A 19,370-nucleotide genomic window follows, 5' to 3' on the forward strand; every position below is an offset into this window, starting at 1 on the left:
GAGAAATCTACGAGGCAACCCAATCCATTCTGTACTGCTATCGATTGTTGTAACTGTTCATCCTTGTATTGGAGTTGCATTTCTGGACATTAATGCAGCCTGGAGTTGCTTTAAGTTTGTTGTTGTTGTTGTTTTTTTTTATCAGCCGTGTAATATTAGCTCATATAATGGATTTGTTTTTCTGACATAAGCTCTGTGCCCACCATGGGGCTTGAACTCACAACCCTGAGATCGAGTCACATGCTGTACTGACTGAGCTAACCAGGCGCCCCTCAAAATTAAGTTTTAATTAACTAAAATCCCAAGATTTTAATCTAGAGGGTTGCCTTCACATGACTTCTTTCCAAACCAAGTTTCCATTTTCATTTAGTTGTGCAACAGATTTTTAAAGTCAGAATGTAATGTTTAATATCCCTATAAAATTTCATCTCAGCCTGTCATCCAGCTTTAGTTTCTTTGAATCTTCATTTTTGTCATCCAGTTTATTCTGATTCAACAAGGGTCTTAAAGCTAGTGTCAAAATGTTTTCAGACATCTGGGAAACAATGAAAAATCATGGAGACTATCTTAAAAATTGTTCTTGTAGATATATCTGAGCTCTTGCAGTATATAGGAGTTAATATCATTGTAAATTTTTTAAAATTTATTTTTGAGAGACAGGGAGAGACAGTGCGAGCCGTGGAGGGTCAGAGAGAGAGGGAGACACAGAATCCGAAGCAGGCTCCAGGCTCTGAGCTAGCTGTCAGCACAGAGCCCGATGTGGGGCTCGAACCCATGAACCGCAAGATCATGACCTGAGCTGAAGCCAGCTGGTCAACCGACTGAGCCACCCAGGCACCCCATGTAAATTGACAAGGCCAAGAGAGACTGAAGTTTATTGCCAGCCTGCAAGACGGAAGCCTTGTGTTGAACATGACTCTGAAATGATGTTCCAAGACACATAATACCAGGGCTTTTCATTCTTCCCAAGAAATCAATTAATGTACATACGTAGTAGAGACAGAATTACTGTGTCCCAGGGCACCTGGGTGGCTCAGTCAGTTAAATGTTTGACCCTTGATTTTGGCTCAGGTCATGATCCTATGGTTCTGTGAGTTTGAGCCCCACCTTGGGCTCTGTGCCGACAGCATGGAGCCTGCATAGGATTCTTCCTCTCTGTCCTTCTCTCTTCGCCCCCACCCTTGCACGCATCTGCTCTCTTACTCTTTCTCAAATAAACATAAGGAAAAAATTACTGTCTGTTCTTTTTTTTAATTTTAATTTTTATTTTTTTGCCAAGCATATACTTAGCGCAGTATTAGAAACAGTGTGAGATTCTAAAGAACCAGGGTTGCCTGGGGCAGCCCTGATTTATGCCTGTTGTCCCGGTGTAATTTTTAGGAACATCTTTTTTCAGTTTCAGAGTGTCCAGGTTTGGAGGATAAATTATTTGGCTACCCTTCTCATAACCCAGCTAGTCCCTTTTAGAATTTTTTTCTGGGCTAAATATTACATGGCTATAATTTGGCAACTTTAATGAGGCTACACTAGTACTCCTCTTCCATTTGAACAGATTGTTTCTTGACCAGCAATTTGGTAGCAAAAGTAATTGCAATTAAGGTCTACACATACTTAGAATCTCTCCTGAGCTACCTTCTAGAGGGCAGTAATACATGCATCTGAAATGATCCAGTTCCGACAAAAAAAAATGGACTACAAGAGTCCATTTTCATATGCATGAAAATCAGAAACATTTGATATTTTTTAATGTTTTATTTTTGAGAGGGAGAGAGAGAGCGAGCATGAGCAGGGGAGGGTCAGAGAGCGAGGGAGACACAGAATCCAAAGCAGGAGCTGTAAGCACAGAGACTGATGTGGGTGGGGCTCAAACTCATGAACCACAAGATCATGACCTGAGCTGAAGTCAGACGCCCAACTGACTGAACGACCCAGGTGCCCCTAGAAACATGTGATGCTCCTAAAGGACATATTGGAGCCAAAATTGTGAATAAAACTCAAATATCTTTTGCCCAGCAGGGAAGTAAAGAAATATTAAAAGGTAATTCATTAACATTCTGAACATACAGGGATTTTTAATTGTAAAAACTGAACTTTGATGCCGTGAATATATAATGATCCATTATAACAATTATGCAGGGACTTTAAGAATCTGCATATTTTATGCTTTTATGTTTTTCCTAATTAATGGTTTTACATGGTTAATAATTTTAATATATTCTGCATCACATAGTTTCCATATTTATGTAAAATAAGCAATTAAAAATAAATAGTTATTTTCTACCCACTTAAATATTACTTTCCTGTAAAAAACAAAAAATGCTGGTTTTTACTTTGTAACTTGAATCATGTGGTAACGTAGAACTCTAATATTTAGAATCAGAATGTTTCTTAGAGATTGTGTAATTACTTTTATGTCATCAGTAGATAATTTGTTAGCTTCTAATATCAAAATTATATTCCCTGTGTCTTACATTGTGGATTTCTTAATGTAATGTTCTCTTTTTAGGAAAGGTGGACAAGTCCTATTTTCAAAAGAAGATGACTTTTAACAGTTTTGAAGCCTCTAAACCTTGTGTACCTGCAGATCTCAATAAGGATGAATTTGTAGAAGAGTTTAATAGATTAAAGACTTTTGCTAATTTTCCAAGTAATAGTCCTGTTTCGGCATCAACGCTCGCACGAGCTGGTTTTCTGTATACTGGTGAAGGAGACACCGTGCGCTGCTTCAGCTGCCGCGCAGCAGTAGATAGATGGCAGTACGGAGACTCTGCCGTTGGAAGACACCGGAAGGTATCCCCAAATTGCAGGTTTATCAATGGCTTTTATTTTGAAAATAATGTCGCGCAACCAACAAATCCTGGTATCCAAAATGGTCAGTATAAAGCTGAAAGCTATCTGGGAAGCAGAAGTCACTTTGTTGTAGACAGGCCATCTGAGACCCACGCAGACTATCTTTTGAGAACTGGACAGGTTGTAGATATATCAGATACCATATACCCGAGGAACCCTGCCATGTATAGTGAAGAAGCCAGATTAAAGTCATTTCAGAACTGGCCAGACTATGCCCACCTGACCCCAAGAGAGTTAGCTAGCGCTGGACTCTACTACACAGGTATTGATGATCAAGTACAGTGCTTTTGCTGTGGTGGAAAACTGAAAAATTGGGAACCTTGTGATCGTGCATGGTCAGAACACAGGCGACACTTTCCTAATTGCTTCTTTGTTTTGGGCCGGAATATTAATGTTCGAAGCGAATCTGATGTGAGTTCTGATAGGAATTTCCCAAATTCAACAAATGCTCCAAGAAATCCAGCCATGGCAGATTATGAAGCACGGATCATCACTTTTGGGACGTGGATGTACTCCGTTAACAAGGAGCAGCTTGCAAGAGCTGGATTTTATGCTTTAGGTAAACGTTATTATAAAACTGGGCTGTTAAATAACTTTCCAACTGTCTCAGGTCTCCAAAAGAAGGAAATTGATTGTTGTAGCCCCCTGAACTGGTAAATATTTAGGTGTAGGCTGGCATGATGGTTTATATTAGTATTAAATCTGCGAACCCTTATGTTGAATCTGCAATGTAAGCACTACATTTATGTGAAAGAGACCACCATATTGTGAGTTCGCTTTCCCTTTATGTGATTGTTTTTTGGAGAAGGATGACCTGCAAAAGATGATAGATATCCCTGATAGAAGAATGGGTCTGACAGCAATGCTAACTGTAATTTATCGAGCACCTACTCTATGTGCTCAGTACATATATTACATGCATTCTTTCTACACCTCATAAAAAGAGTTAACACTAGAGAGTTTAGTGTGGCTGATATTAAAATTGGTATCTGCCTTTTATATATAGGCTATCTATTTGAAAGCTGCCCTGTATGATGCCTTACTGCTTCAAATAAGCACTTCTCAAATGGACTCTTGTAAACTTGTCAGGAAAGGCCATTAGTGTGATATTCCTTCCAGGAATATTCAAAAGTTAGACCATTATATATCTGACCCATTTATTTTAGGATTTAACAGTGCCAAAATACAAAATATCAGTTATTTCAATATTTTATTTACATAGTATTCTATAGAAATCATGAAGGTTTCTTTAGTGTCCTGTAGGTATAACCCATAGAGAAACTTACTTTGTAATTTCATTATGCTGAGCTTTATTGTTAAAGAATCAGTTTGAAGAAGTGTACTCTGGATGGCCTCAAATGACATGTTAGAAGGTAACAATTGTAATTTTTCACATAAAAATTGGGCAGTTTTATTTTTGTCTTCTGTAAAATACCTCAGATTAATTCAGTGAATTTAGTGTATATTTCCTCCTCAATCATGTCTGTTACTTAAATGTGAATTCGAATGTCTTCTTTGAAGCCATGAGATTTTCATGTATTTAGAAATGGTTAATTTCATAGAGTTAAAAGGAGAATTTTTGCTAAGCTTTTAATTGCAGAAACACATGTAGTTTTACCTGTGTCTTTTCTTAGGCGAAGGTGACAAAGTAAAATGCTTTCACTGCGGAGGAGGGCTAACTGATTGGAAGCCCAGTGAAGACCCTTGGGAACAACATGCTAAGTGGTATCCAGGGTAAGGTATTTAAATGGTTATTCAGGAACAGGCAAGATAGACACTTTCCAGTGGGAAAATCTTGAATAACTTTTCACCTCAACTATTTTTGCCCTCACCATGGCTTGAAATTCACACCAGTTTTATAAAAATGGGGTCACCTACTTAATAGGGGGAAAAAAGTCCTAAGCCTTCTCTGGTGACCAAAGAAAGCATTCATTGCTTGTATATTGTGTCTCTGTCATTCAAATGATTCTATTTGTAAACGCCAGATTACAAATACATACTTTTGATGTTGTTGGAGGTATGCTCTATTCATGATGGGCACAAGAGAGCCCTTGCTGTCAAGGAGCTTCCTTAAGAACCCATCACCTCCTGTAGCCGACGTTACTCTGTCTCAGTGATTCTAAGACACAGTTGTTCACGTTTGCAGATTTCGGAAATGAGGACACATCTGGTGGTGGGTCATAATTGAATTGGCAGTGATGGTACTTAAAATAATCATGCTTCTTAAAATCAATGGCATCTTAGAATGATAGCAACATGCACTAAATATCTCTTTGCCATCTTCTTTAAAAATAAAGTACACACATATATAAATGATGTGAATTTTTGGCCTGCAGTATAGTACAACGTGGAACTTCAGAGCAGTTGTTTGAAAATAAATCTTAACCTTAAAAAGCCTTAGAAGGAAAGGTTAAAAGCCTAAAGAATTCCTTCAAAATGTATAGTTGGTTAATCCTCTAAATAAAATTTCAGATTAACTGTCTGAAAAAAAAATTTTTAATGTTAAGGTGATAATTAAATAGGTGATATTTTTTGCCTAAGATTAGCAAAATAGCATAACAAAGGGAATACATTTTTTAACCTTAAAATGACAGTTGATAGAGAATAACATTTTATTACATTTTATTTTGCCACTTCTTAGAAATACCAAAAGCAAGTTAGTGGAATTAAGATAATGGAGATTATATCTTTACTTCTACTTTAATTTATCAGCTACCAAAATGTAACCTTCTTTTAATTGTTTAGGTGTAAATTTCTGTTAGAAGAGAAGGGACAAGAATATGTAACCAATATTCATTTAACCCATTCACTTGAGGACTCTCTGGTAAGTCATATATTGTAGAATATATAATTTAAAATATTATGTAATTTCTTTTGCAATGATTTCTTGTGTGAAATTCACAGTACAGTATTTTAAATTAGTAGTGTATGGTGATCTTTAAAGGGGAGATTTGAAGAATGCTTGTTATTCTTACTCTGAAGCCGATTTGTGATGAGACTCCCCATGAGCTGATTTAACTATCACTGTAAGCACTAAAATACCTAATCCCTCAGCTTTCTGAAATTAGACTTTTATGTAATGTGTTTTATACTCATAAATAGTTTTAAACTTTTCATAGACAATATTGTAAATCTCAAAAAGGTGTCTAAATTGATGGTGTGGCCCAGAGTGGCCATGGTATTGCACCATGAGGGAACGGCCATGGACTAGGATGGGGGGCCAGAGTTGCCACCATGGCTCCACCATGAACTCTGTTGCCTCTGCCAAGTTGTTTAATGTTCCTGAGTCTCAGCTTCTTGTCTGTAAAAGGAATGGATTGGGTTAAATGATCTTTTAACTTCTAGCTTTATCAGCTTATATCTCTGGCGAACATTGGAATAAAGCCAATTTATAAATTCATGATTAATGTAACTTTTCAAATTGAGGTAATTGCCTCTAACAAAAAGAATTCTAACTTAAAATTCCTATTTCTATTTTAGGTGAGAACTGCTGAAAAAATACCATCCTTAACCAAAAGAATTGGTAAATATGCTTATTAAATATACTTTTAATTTCATTGCCAATTTATTTTTTTAATGTTTACTTTTGAGAGAGAGAGAGCGAGCGAGGGTGGGTGAAGCGCAGAGAGAGAGAGGGAGACACAGAATTCAAAGCAGGCTCTAGACTCTGAGCATCAATGTAGAGCTCAATGCAGGGCTTGAACTCATGAATCTCAAATCATGACCTGAGCTAAAGTCGGACACTTAACTGAGCCACTCAGGAACCCCATCATTGCCAATTTATTATAGTTGTTATTTAGAGGGTGGAAATATAAGCTTTTTTTCCCAAGGTGATCAAGGTGTGTTTATTTGAGATGAAATTGCTATAAATTAAGAATTAGTGAAGTGCCTATAAACTTAAGTCAGATATTTATATATTAAGAACATTCATGTGATTAATATAACACTACATTAATTATACTGGAAAATTAAAAATTATACTAAATCATAAATTATATAATTATATATTTTATATTAATTATACTAAAAATTAAAAATAAAACTTTAAAGAACATTTTTATGGAAGTTGGATCCTTAGCTTTTCCAAGTTCAGGAGAAGCAGCTATAGACTGTGCATTGCCATTTCTGTTACAATCCTGCAAGGAAGAGTTAGGTGTAATTTTGTACCTGGTGCTGCTTTAGTTCACCAGGATCATGAATCCCGTGCTCTGCTGATGTGCCATCCCCACGATCGGCCCTACCTGCTTCCTTATCCCATGCTGTCTTATGCCTTCCCCAGTTCCTTCACAGAGGGGCACGGTTCCGTTTATCTCCTCTTACCTTATATAGAGGTAGAGGTTCTTACCTCAAAGATTATTTACTCATCGTAAGCATCTTTAAAAACCAGAAAGATACTATAGAAGAAAAGATGATATTGTTATCCCCACTTTTCAGATGAAGAAACAAAGTCAAGAGGTTAAGTGTCCTGCCCACAATTACTTTACAAATCATCAGTGGAACTAGGACGGTAAACGAGGTCTTCTGAAACCTACATCACACTGTAGATCTCATTCTCAACTTAGGGGGCATGTTTCAAGCGTTGTAGAAAGTTTAACTGAGAATGTATGCTGATTCCCCACTCCTTAAAGCATCATCCAGTGTGTTAAAGGTTACAAGGCAAGAGAAAACTATACTCATAAATATGCTTAAGAAGGAGAGCCATTTTGATAATGTTTGATACAGGTGTTTTAGTGAACATAAAAATAAAGTTTAAGAAATCATTTATTCGAGCCTGTATTTTTCAAATTATCCAGAAACAAAGATTCTGTATTTCTTGATGATAATCACTCTTAAAACGCATACTATGTTTTTTTATGACTAATGAGACTTATGCTCTGGTTTAGGATTAATGTTTTTAAATTGAAATGTAATTCATATAGCAAAAATTTCACCCTTTTAAACTGTATACTTTAGTAGTTTTTAGTATATTCACAAGGTTGTGGAACCATCATGACTTCTTAATTGCTGCAGAACATTATCATAACCCCAGAAAGAAACCCTTTACCATTAGCAGTCACTCCCCTTTGTGGCCCCTTCACCTTCAGACCCAAACAACTACTAATTTACTTCTTGTCTCTCTGGATTTACCTACCCTGGACATTTCATATGAGTGGAATCATATTATATGGCTTTGAGGTTCATCCACACTGTGGCACTCCTATATGAGTACTTCCTTTTTTTATGGTGGAAAAATATTCCTCTGTATGGATAATACTATGAATGTGTACCCATTCATCAGTTGGTAGACATTTGGATTTCCACTCCTTGGCTTTTAAGAATGATGCTGATGCTGCTATGAACATCTGTGTGCAAATTTGTATGTGGAAATAGAGTTTTGAATTCTCTGGAGTATATGTTTAGGAATGGAAATTGCTGGGTCATGTAGTAACTCTGCATTTGACCTTTTGATAAACAGCCACTTTTCCAAGGTGGCTGCACCATTTTACATTCCCACTGGCACAGTATAAGCGTTCCAGTTTGTTTCTCTGTATCCTTGTTAACACTTGATACTGTGTGTCTTTTTGTTACAGCCATCCTCGTGGGTTTGTGAAGTGCTATCTTATTGTGGCTTTGATTTGCATTTCCCTGATGGCTGATGAGGTTGGGCATCCTTTCATGCGCCTATTGGCCATTTGTATTCTTTGGTTTTTTTTTACATTTTATTTATTTTTGAGAGACAGAGAGAGAGTGTGAACAGGGGAGGGGCAGAGAGAGAAAGAGACACAGAATCTGCCGCAGGCTCCAGGCTCTGAGCCAGCTGTCAGCACAGAGCCCGACGCGTGGCTCGAACCCACGAACCGTGAGATCATGACCTGAGCTGAAGTCAGATGCTCAACTGACTGAGCCACCCAGGTGCCTCTTGTATGTTTTCTTTGAAGAAATGTCTGTTCATTGCCTTTGCCCATTTGTTAAGTTGTCATATTTATCTTTTTGTTATTGAGTTGTAAAAATCTTTACATATTCTAATTTGCTGTATATAAGTCCCCTTGTCAGATATATGATTTAGAGATATTTTTGCTTATTCTGTGGGTTCTTTTTTCACTTTCTAGTTCATGTCTTTTGAAGCGTATACATTTTGAATTGTAATAAAATCCAATTTATGAATTTTTTTGTTGCTTATGCTTTTAGTGTTATATCTAAGAAACCATTGCCTAATCCAAGGTCATCTATGTTTTCTTTTAAGACTTTATGGTTTTCGGGGTGCCTGGGTGGCTTAGGTAAAAAACATCTGATTTCGGTTCAGGTCATGATCTTGTGGTTTGTAGGTTCGAGCCCACATCAGGCTCTGTGCTGACTGCTCAGAGCCCGGAGCCTGCTTCAAATTCTGTCTTCCTTTCTCACTGCCCCTTCCCTGCTCGTGTTGTCAATCTCTCTCTCTCATAAAAAAAAAAAAAAAAACAGTAAAAAGAAATTTTTGTTAAAAAAACAGAAAGAATTTTATAGTTTTAGCTCTTCCATTCAGGTCTTTGATCCATTTTGAGTTAACTTTTAATATGTGTAAGGTGGGGATCCTTTTAATTATTTTTCATATTCTCTTGCCTCTGCTTTTAGTTTTTGGTAAGGTGACCTTGAGATACCTACAGCATATCCCAAGTAGATGAATATTAAAACCTGGAACTCACATAACTAAGGGTAAAATTGTGGTGGGGGAAGCATCCAGAGGGATTGTTAAAAATGGGGCATCAATGAGGGAATGGGAAGGGAACCACCAGTGTCTAATCAGGTGAGCAGGAGGAGGCAACAAAACAAGCTGAAGAAAAAAAAATCGGTAGAAGCAGGAAGGAGCCATGTCCAGCTGACCTCTGGATATCTCCACTTAAAAATCTCAAAAGCAGCTCAAATTCAGCATTTCTAAAAACCACTCTGACTGAATCCAGTCCTGCTCTTCCCCCCCCAAGTTGGTTAATAGTTCCACAGTTCAGAGTCACCCAGTAATTTGAGTCATTTTAAGCTCTTTGCTTTCCTTAATCCCTCTACATTTAATTAACCACCAAGTCTGATGAATTCAACCTTTTTAATATTGTCTAAAATCCAGTGATTCTGCCGTAGTTTCTGCCCTTATTTCTCATTCAGATGCTTTAGTAGTCTCATAAATGGTCTTTTATCTGCATTATAACCTCCTGACAGAATTTTATCAAACAAATCTTAAGTTACTTTTCTACTTCTTTTGTTACTTACCATATAATCGTTCTTATAATCAAATCCTTCTCCAGCTCCTCTTTTTAAAAAACATTTATTGAGGGGCGCCTGTGTGGCTGAGTTGGTTGAGTATCTGACTCTTGATTTCGACTTGGGTCATCATCTCACTGTTGGTGGGTTTGAGTCCTGTCTCAGGCTCTGTGCTGACAGCGCAGAGCCTACTTGGGATTCTGTCTCCCTCTCTCTCTGCCTCTACGCTGCACACTTGCACATGTGCTTGCTATCAATATAGATAAATAAACTTTAAAAAAACTTAAAAATTAAAAACATTTGTTGAAGTATAATATGCATGCAATAAAATGCTTAAAATAGACCAATCTTAAGTATTTACCTCAGTGAATTTTAACATGCACGTATCTGTGTAGTCCTCAGCCAGATCAAGATAATAGAGCATTTCTACCATGCCCAAAACTCCTTCAGGCCCTTCCCAATCAATATCCACCGCACAAGTTATGTTCTGACTTCTGTTACTATAGGGTAGATTTGAATATCTTGTAAATGTAATCATACATTGTATTCTTTTGTTATTAGTTCATCATTATGATTATGTTTTTTTTCATCTTACCTGTGAGATTTGCCCATATTGTCTGTGGCAGTAGTTGGTTTTTCTTTCTTGCTGTGTAGTTTGAATATGCCACAATTTGCTTATCCATTCACCTGATGATAGGCATTTGAGTTGTTTCCAGTTTTAGGCTGTTATAAATGACACTGCTGTGAATATTCTTGTGCATGTCTTTGGTGGACCTTTGTAGTTATTTTTAATACTCAAGAGTAGAATTGATTAATCAGAGGGTTTAAGTCTTTTTAGCAGTTCCCTACATAACCTGTATTTCTACTTTGAGTACCATTAAAGTGAATGTTCATTTTGTTGCCTTACCTAGTTCACCCCCTTCGGCTACAGAAACTAAGTCTCAAATAGAAAACTCACACATTCAATGTCACAGACATTCCCTGTATTTCCCATGATTTTTCCAAAATATTTGCTAGTGACAAGGAAAGACATCCACTCTTTAAGTACTTAGATTAGTTGTTAATGAGTACAGCTGATTTGGAAAAGTTCTGATTTTTGAAACAATTAACTTTTTCTTTTACCTAATTGTGCACTGTTTCTTTGGTCTTTAAAGCATCTAATCTCAATTCATAGTGCTACAAAATACATACTGCATTTTCAGTTATTATAGCATTCTGAAAGATTCTTCAGTGCTTAAATCTTTCAAAATCTTCTTCCCAAAGTAGCTTTGATTTGCCGGTTTATATTTTGGTTTTTGTGGGTTTTTTTTTTTTTTGCTTGCTGCTTAAATGTTTCTTTCTAACTGTACTTTGCTGTTGAATTCTGTTAATGAAAATAATTATTTAAACTCCACACTCCTTTTTCTCACCAATTTTTATTTCAGATGATGCCATCTTCCAAGATCCTATGGTACAGCAAGCTATACGAATGGGGTTCAATTTCAGAGACATTAAGAAAGTAATGGAGGAAAAAATTCAGACATCTGGGAGCAACTATAAGTCACTTGAGAGTCTGGTTGCAGATCTAGTGAGTGCTCAGAAAGATAATACACAAGATGAATCAAGCCAGACTTCATTGGAGAAAGGTATGCATGGCTTTTTTAAAAAGCAAGAAATACCTAACAGCACTCTCTTATGGCCAGCAGCTTAGATGACTTTGTGGCCCGTTCATTGTTTTCCTTCTCACATCCTCCTTAAGATAAACATTTAAAAAACACTTTTTGTTAAAAAAATTTAAAAATACTCAAAAGTGGAGAAAACCATATAATAATGAACCCTGACATACCCATCAACCAGATTCAATAATTATCAATAGTTTTCCAATCTTGTTTCTTTTCTTCCCCAACTTTTTATGCTATGATACTTCAAAGAAAATTCTGGACATACATCATTTACCTGTGAATACTTTAATATATATCTAATAGATAGGGACTTTTAAAATACAATCTTAATACTGTGTGTTAGGCAGTAACTTAAACTGTGCTCAGGTTAGGCTTGTAGATGGCTGTCTTCTCTCTGTGTCTTCACATGGCCAGGAAAGAGAGCACTCTGGTCTCTGATACTCTTATAAATACACTGAGTCCATGGGACGCCTGATGGCTCAGTCAGTAGAGCATGTGACTCTTGATCTCTGAGTCGTGAGTTCGAGCCCCAGGTTGGACATGGAGTTTACTTTAAAAATAAATATGTACAGGGGTGACTGGGTGGCTCAGTAGGTTAAGCAGCAAACTCCAAATGTTTTTTAACCTTTATTCGTTTTTGAGAGACAGAGTATGAGCCAGGGAGGGGCAGAGACAGAGGGAGACACAGAATTTGAAGCAGGCTCTATACTCTGAGCTATCAGCACAGAGCCTAACACGGGGCTTAAACTCATGAATTGTGAAATCATGGCCTCAGCCGAAGTCAGATGCTTAACCAACTGAGTCACCCAGGTGCCCCAAGCATCTGATTCTTGGTTTCGGCTCAGGTCATAATCTTAGGGTTCATGAGATCAAGCTCTGTGTCAGGCTCTGCACTGACAGCATGGAACCTGCTTGGGATTCTCTGCCCCCGCCCCCCCCCCCCGCCTTTTCTGTCCCTACCCTGTTCATGCTCTCTCTCAAATTAAATGATTAAAACTTAAAAAATAGATACATGCAAGGGAAGGAAGGAAGGAAAGAAAGAGAGAAAGAAAATTGATTCCATAATGTGGGGGTCCTACCCTTATGACCTCATCTCAATTTTATTACCTCCCAAAGGGCCAGTCTGTGAGTACCATCACATTGGGAGTTTGGGGCTTCAAAATATGAGTTTTGGGGATATATATTATTTCATAACATACTGTTACCCCTTTTAACAAAATTACCAGTAATTCTGTAATATCATCTGAAAGTCAGTTGGTTTTAATTTTTGCCCTTAAAGCATTTTAAACAGTTGATTTCTTCTAATTGGGATCTAAATAACAGCCACTGATTTATTAGTTTTAAGTGTGGGGGCACCTGACTTTGGCTCAGGTCATGATCTCACGGTTCATGAGATCGAGCCCTGCTGACAGAGTGGAGCCTGCTTGGGATTCCCTCGCTCTGCCCCTCCATCACTCGAGCTCATCACACTATGTGTATGCTCACTCGCTCTCTCTCACAAAATGAAAACTTAAAAAATTTCTTAGACTGTGGGTTTGTGTTTTAGTTAAAGAACAAGAAAGGCTTTTATCACTGTGTGTAGAATCTTTAAGTTTTGTAGTTGAAGTGGATTTTGAGCGTTCTGCAGCTTTTCATGTCAATATATAAAAGTGCTATATTACTAAATAGAGCTTGAATGAGTGGCACCCTAATACTGTAAATTGTATATATTGGGGCACCTGGGTGGCTCAATCAGTTAAGCGGCTGTCTTCGGCTCAGGTTATGATCTCACTGTTCGTGTTCAAGCCCCATGTCAGGCTCTGTGCTGACAGCTCGGAGCCTGGAGCCTGCTCAGAGCCTGGAGCCTGCTTTGGATTCTGTCTCCCTCTCTCTCTACCCCTCCCCCGCTCATGCTCTGTCTCTCTCTCTCAATAAATAAAAACATTAAAAATTTTTAAATATCATATATAGAAAGTATATTGAACTTTTTTAAAAGTAGGCTTCACTCCCAACATGGTGCTTGGACTCCACAACTCTGACATCAGGAGTCATGCTGTCTACCACCGGAGCCAGCCAGGCACCCCTAGAAAGTGTATTAAATAATGTGCAAGGAAATCATATGAACTCCTTTTAGGAACAAAAAAAAAAAATACAGGTTCCTTCTTTAGGGATGATAGCTACTCCAGTGTTTGACCGCAACATTGAAGGTTAAAGAAAAGCTTTCAGGTTGTTAATAGGTTTTGGATACTAAGTTATGTTGTTAATCACTGGTCTCTGGCTTAGTTGGTTGAGTGTCCAACTCTTGATTTCCGCTCAGGGCATGATCCCAGGGTTGTGGGATTGAAACATGCATTGGGCTTCGTGCTGAGCATGGGGCCTGCTTGGGACGGTCTCTCCCTCTGCCCCTTTCCTCAGCGTGTTCTCTCTCTCTTTCTCTCTCTCTCAAAAATAAATAATAGGTAGCTTAGTCGGTTAAGTGTCTGACTTTAAGCTCAGGTGATCTTCTGGTTTGTGGGTTTGATCCCTGCATCAGGATCTGCACTGACAGCTCAGAGCCTGGAGCCTGCTTCAGATTCTGTGTCTCCTCTCTCTGCCCCTACCCCATTCATACACTGTCTCCCTGTCTCTTGAAAATAACTTTAATAAATTTAAAAATAATAGTAATAGTAATCATTGTTCTCTGAACTCTTAACCACCTCTCCCAAAGGTTAAAAAAGTTCTCCCAGTGCTAATAAACCTTAAAGTTTACTAATTTTTTTTTCATTAACAACCCTTTTAGGGCACCTGGCAGGCTCAGTTGGAAGAGCATGTGACTCTTGAGCTCAGGGTTCTGAGTTCAAGCTCCACGTTGGATGTAGAGCTCACTTAAAAAAAGATCCTTTTGCTCTATAAGTTATTTCAAATGCTTCTAAAACATTCAAATAATTACATCAGCCAAAAAACAGTATAATTTTAATGGCTTTTAAAATTAGGTCAGCTGATATAAAACATGCAGCAGAAAGCCTACCACTCTTTTTTTAAGGATGCATTTATTTAAACCCTGTAATAGCTCCACTTGTCTTGGGGATGGTAAAACGGGCCACTGACTTGGTCATCTTCTACTGCAATAGAAATACAAGTGGTTGTATCATTTTCCCTTGCATCTAGCTCAGCTTTCCTAGGTCAGGTTTGACAATGAAGTACCAGCTTTTATACCTGAAGGTGTTGAATGCTGCAGTGTGAGTTAAGGGGGTGCAGTAGGAAGACAGGGGACAGAGTGCATCGGGGAGTGACTGTTTTCTAGCCAGCAGGAGGCCCTGGGCGGCTCTTACGGCTCTTACCCTCACTGAGACTACAAGCTAGGATGGTGTGGGAAGGAGGCCTGAGCAAAGGGCAGCTTTCAGAGGCGCGCGCTGAATTCGTCAGTTGACTTCTCCTTAGTCTCACTAGACTGTGAGGCAGGGTCACCAATACAGGCTGTCTTCTCACAGTAGGGCTGCTGCATAGTCCTCTTCCCAAAGGCTGTGGAGGAAAGACTGGCGCTAGGACTCTTTAAATTCTAGACAAAATAGAAGGCAGGCCTAATTGAAGTAGAGCAGGTGGAAGTTATTAGAAAAACGACATGGTTATTGTTGCTTACCAAGAAATCCTGCATCCAGGGCTCACTTTTATCCCAATGGTTGTGTGACAGAGAATGTCTTAATCAATGGTCTTTTAGAAATAGTACCAAGTAGTATCTTTCATTCTTTCTTTTTCTGGACTAGTGTGCTATAAAGCCCTTAACTTCTAAAGTGCTTATTATAATCTTTATGTATATATTACTGTATATAATAATCAAATACCATACATATTTCTTATCAGTCTGTCTTTCCACATGGATCTGCTCTCATAGTTACAGGAGTAACATTGGTTTATTCTAGAAATTTTTTTTTCAGTTTTTATTGTATTTTTTAAGTAATCTCTACACCCAGCGTGGAACTCAAACTCACAACCCTGAGATCAAGAGTTGTTCCACTGACTCAGTCAGCCAGGTGCCCCATATTCTAGAAGGCTTTAAATAACATAGTAAGAATATTAGCAAATACTGTCCAGTGTTATCTAGGTATTGCCTACACAATTCATGTGCCAGGAACGTCCTGGCCTAGAAGAGGGCCTTGTAGAAAGTAGGAGGGGAAGGTATCAGAGTGAGATATGTAGAATCCAGTAGTTGCCTTTAGGCTTGAGTGAAATAATTGTCAGAGGGAAACTGTTGGTCTGAGAGGGTAAAACCATCTCAGTTAAGTGGCTGTACATAAGGCCAAAATCAGGTAGAGAAAGTTGATGATAACAATGTTTGGTATGCGCTCTGTATTTAAATAGGGACATGCATTGTGACTTTCTAAGAGGGGACATACACTATACTGTAGTGTCCTGTACTTCATAGCAGTGGTTCCCAATTGCCATTGTGTGCAAGCCCAGAAATAATTGTTGTTGTATAAAACCGGATCTGCTTCTATTTGCACACTTTAATTTCAGGACAAAATAAAAACTAAAACCACCCCCAGAAATTTTAGATGTAGTGAACAGAGCCTAGCAATCTGTTGTTCAGAATTGCCCTGGGGCGCCTGGGCGGCTCAGTCAGTTAAGGGTCATACTCTTGATTTCTGCTCAGGTCATCATCTCACAGTTCTGTGGGATCGAGCTGCACATCAGGCTCTGTGCTGATGGCATGGAGCCTGCTTGAGATTCTCTCTCCCTCACTCTCTCTGCTCTTCCTCTGCACAAGCGCGCTCGCTCTCTCTCTCTCAAAATAAAATAAACATTTTTTTTTAATGCTGTAAGTGATTTTCATGTGAGACCAGATCTGGAAACCACTGGTATCCAAAGATTACAAAGATTGTTAAAATATGGACTGCCTTTGGAGTAGTATCCAGCACACGGTGACAAGGGTTGCATTACTGATAACTGCTGTCATCATTGAGGTTGGTGTCATTATAGTTACTATGACCACGAAACACATTTTTGTGACATATTTGTTAACATTTCACAAAACGTAGGTCACTGCGAAAAGCTGGATTAAGCAAGTACCTTAGAGCCACCTGCATGCTGATGCCATCCAGATCTTTGTCTGTAGCCCTAACTTCTCCTGAACTCAAAACATGGCTGTCCAGTGACATTTTATGTCCAGATGTCCTGCAAACACCTTAAGAATAACTTAAAAAATGTCAAACCAGTACTTCCTTCTGGATTTCCTTTTGGCATCCCCATCCCCTTGCCAGCCATACTTAGAAGTCTTAAAATCAACCCTGTTTCCTCTTTTTTTTCCTCACCCCTCCCCTCTGATCTCACTTCAGAATTGCCCTTCAGACCCGTGTGCATCCGTCTGTTTCGAGTAAGCCGTGCCCTTTCCGTGTGTCACTTACCTAACCCCCCTTCTCTGCAGGGGACGTTGCTGGCCGTGTGTAAGTGTCACTCTTCCATTCACCCATCCCCCTGCCGTGCAGCCGCCAGCCCAGGAAGCCTTCTGAACAGAAGAACTTGGCCTTTCCTCTTGTCCCAGAGCCTTTTGCACATAACTTTATTATAGTGCTTATCACTCTGTACTCTGCACTTCCCTCCACAGCCTCCGCTCCCAGCCTTCTCCCCCTGGCATGCCAGCTGCTTGGGAGCAGGTGTCCGTGTGAGGCCTCCTGTGTCCCAGCATCTGATTGGTGCCTGGCACGTAGTAGGGCTTCATGTTGTTTCAGGCAATCTCAGCAACTAAGGAAGTCTAAAATTAACCTATTTCTTTTCTCTTTGTGCAGAGATTAGTGCCGAAGAGCAGCTAAGGCTTCTGCAAGAGGAGAAGCTTTGCAAAATCTGTATGGATAGAAATATTGCTGTGGTTTTTATTCCTTGTGGACATCTGGTCACTTGTAAACAATGTGCTGAAGCAGTTGACAAATGTCCCATGTGCTACACAATCATTACTTTCAAGCAAAAAATTTTTATGTCTTAATCTAACTCTACAGTTAGGCGCATTATGTTCTTCTCATTACCCTGATTGAGTGTGTGATGTGAACTGACTTTAAGTAATCAGCATTGAATGCCATTAGCATTTGCTACCAAGTAGACAAAATGTAAACTGCACTGCTCTAGTTTGTAATCTAAAATTTGAATTTCTGGATTTGGGGGGATATTAGCTATGTTATATATCTTATTTTTTTTTACTGTTATTTAATTGAGATCTAGACTAAGCACCATATTGTAACTGACCGCAGTGTGTATTTGTCGTACACAAACTTGGTTTCTAAGTGTAAGTGAATTAATCAACTGAATTTTTCATTCTTTTCATATAGGCTTAACAAACGGAGCATTCTATGTAAACGTGGAGATTAGAGTTAATCTCCCCAATCACATAATTTGTTTTGTGTGAAAAAGGAATGAACTGTTCCACACTGGTGGAAAGATAGAGATTATTTTTAGACATTTGTCTTTGTGTTTTAGGATTCTGTCCATTCTCTTTTAAAATTACACACACATGCTTGGGTGGGTGATTTTAAAAAATGATTTTGCCATTGTCAAAAGGGTATTTAAGGATAGAATACCATTTAGCCAACACGCACTGACATGGAAAGATGTCAGAGATATATTAAGTGTAAAATGAAGTGGCAAAATGCTATGTATAGAATGAGCCAGATGAAAGTGTGTGTGTGTGTGTGTCTGTGTGTGTGTGTGTTGTATTTGTATAGAACAAAAGATGTGGAAAGATGACGCACCAGATTGTTAAATGTGGTTTCTCTTGATGTGTGGGGGGGGGGACTTGGGGGGGCGGTTTGCAGGGGCCTTTCACTTTTTTTTTCATTTTGTTCTGTTTGAATTTTTTATAAGTATGTATTACTTTTGTAATCAGAATTTGTAGAAAGTATTGTACTGATTTAAAGGCTTAGGCATGTTCAAACGCCTGCAAAACTACTTATTGCTCAGCTTTAGTTTTTCTAATCCAAGACGGCAGAGCAGTTAACCTTTTTGGTGCCAATGTGAAATTTAAATGTTTTATGTGTTTTCCTGCTTTGTGGATGAAAATATTTCTGAGTGGTAGTTTTCTGACAGGTAGACCATGTCTTCTCTTGTTTCAAAATAAATATTCTTGATTTTGTAAAATGAAATATAAAATATGTCTCAGATCTTCCAATTAATTAGTAAGGATTCACCCTTAATCCTTGCTAGTTTAAGCCTGCCTAAGTCACTTTACTAAAAGATCTTTGTTAACCCAGTATTTTAAACATCTGTCAGCTTATGTAGGAAAAAGTAGACGCATGTTTGTACACTGCTTGTAGTTAGAGTGACAGCTTTCCGTGTTGAGGTTCTCATATTGTCTTGTGTCTTAACGTTTCATATGCGTTTTTATTGTTAGGATAATTAAGATGTATATAGGACAGAATGTCAAGTCTTTACCTTAATCGTTTTGTTTTCTTGACTAGTAATAGTAGTGGATACTTCTGAAATGTTCTCTCAAGATCCTTAAAATCTTTTGGGAATTATAAAATATTGACAGGATGAGAATACTTGCTTAAATCTTAAAAAGAAAATAAAATTTGAATAGGAGTCAATATAAACCAAAACAATGGAAGTTTAAAAGTGCTTCGTAGGACTCCCAGGGCTCACTTAATAAGATTCTTAAACCGACCTGCCACAGAGGTGAGTGAGGCCTTTTACTGCGGAGAAATATTG

At 38.3% G+C, this 19,370-nt stretch overlaps 1 protein-coding gene across 4 annotated transcripts in view; it reads left to right on the forward strand.

Moving 5' to 3' along the window:
* The window catches only part of XIAP (X-linked inhibitor of apoptosis), a 47,229-nt gene extending 28,417 nt beyond the window's left edge, over window positions 1-18,812 (forward strand). For 3 of the 4 annotated variants that reach the window (XM_029929508.1, XM_029929510.1, XM_029929511.1), the window contains 6 exons: window positions 2,507-3,409; window positions 4,485-4,584; window positions 5,596-5,674; window positions 6,331-6,373; window positions 11,484-11,684; window positions 17,462-18,812. In XM_029929508.1, coding sequence (XP_029785368.1) covers window positions 2,539-3,409; window positions 4,485-4,584; window positions 5,596-5,674; window positions 6,331-6,373; window positions 11,484-11,684; window positions 17,462-17,655 — 1,488 coding nt within the window. In that variant the 5' untranslated portion in view covers window positions 2,507-2,538 and the 3' untranslated portion in view covers window positions 17,656-18,812. The remainder of the gene's footprint in view (window positions 1-2,506; window positions 3,410-4,484; window positions 4,585-5,595; window positions 5,675-6,330; window positions 6,374-11,483; window positions 11,685-17,461) is intronic. The other variant, XM_029929512.1, reaches the window with a different exon arrangement.
* Window positions 18,813-19,370: the final 558 nt, after the last annotated feature.

The sequence above is a fragment of the Suricata suricatta genome, chromosome X (assembly GCF_006229205.1).
Source record: "Suricata suricatta isolate VVHF042 chromosome X, meerkat_22Aug2017_6uvM2_HiC, whole genome shotgun sequence".
In the NCBI taxonomy this organism is placed as follows: Eukaryota; Metazoa; Chordata; class Mammalia; order Carnivora; family Herpestidae; genus Suricata; species Suricata suricatta.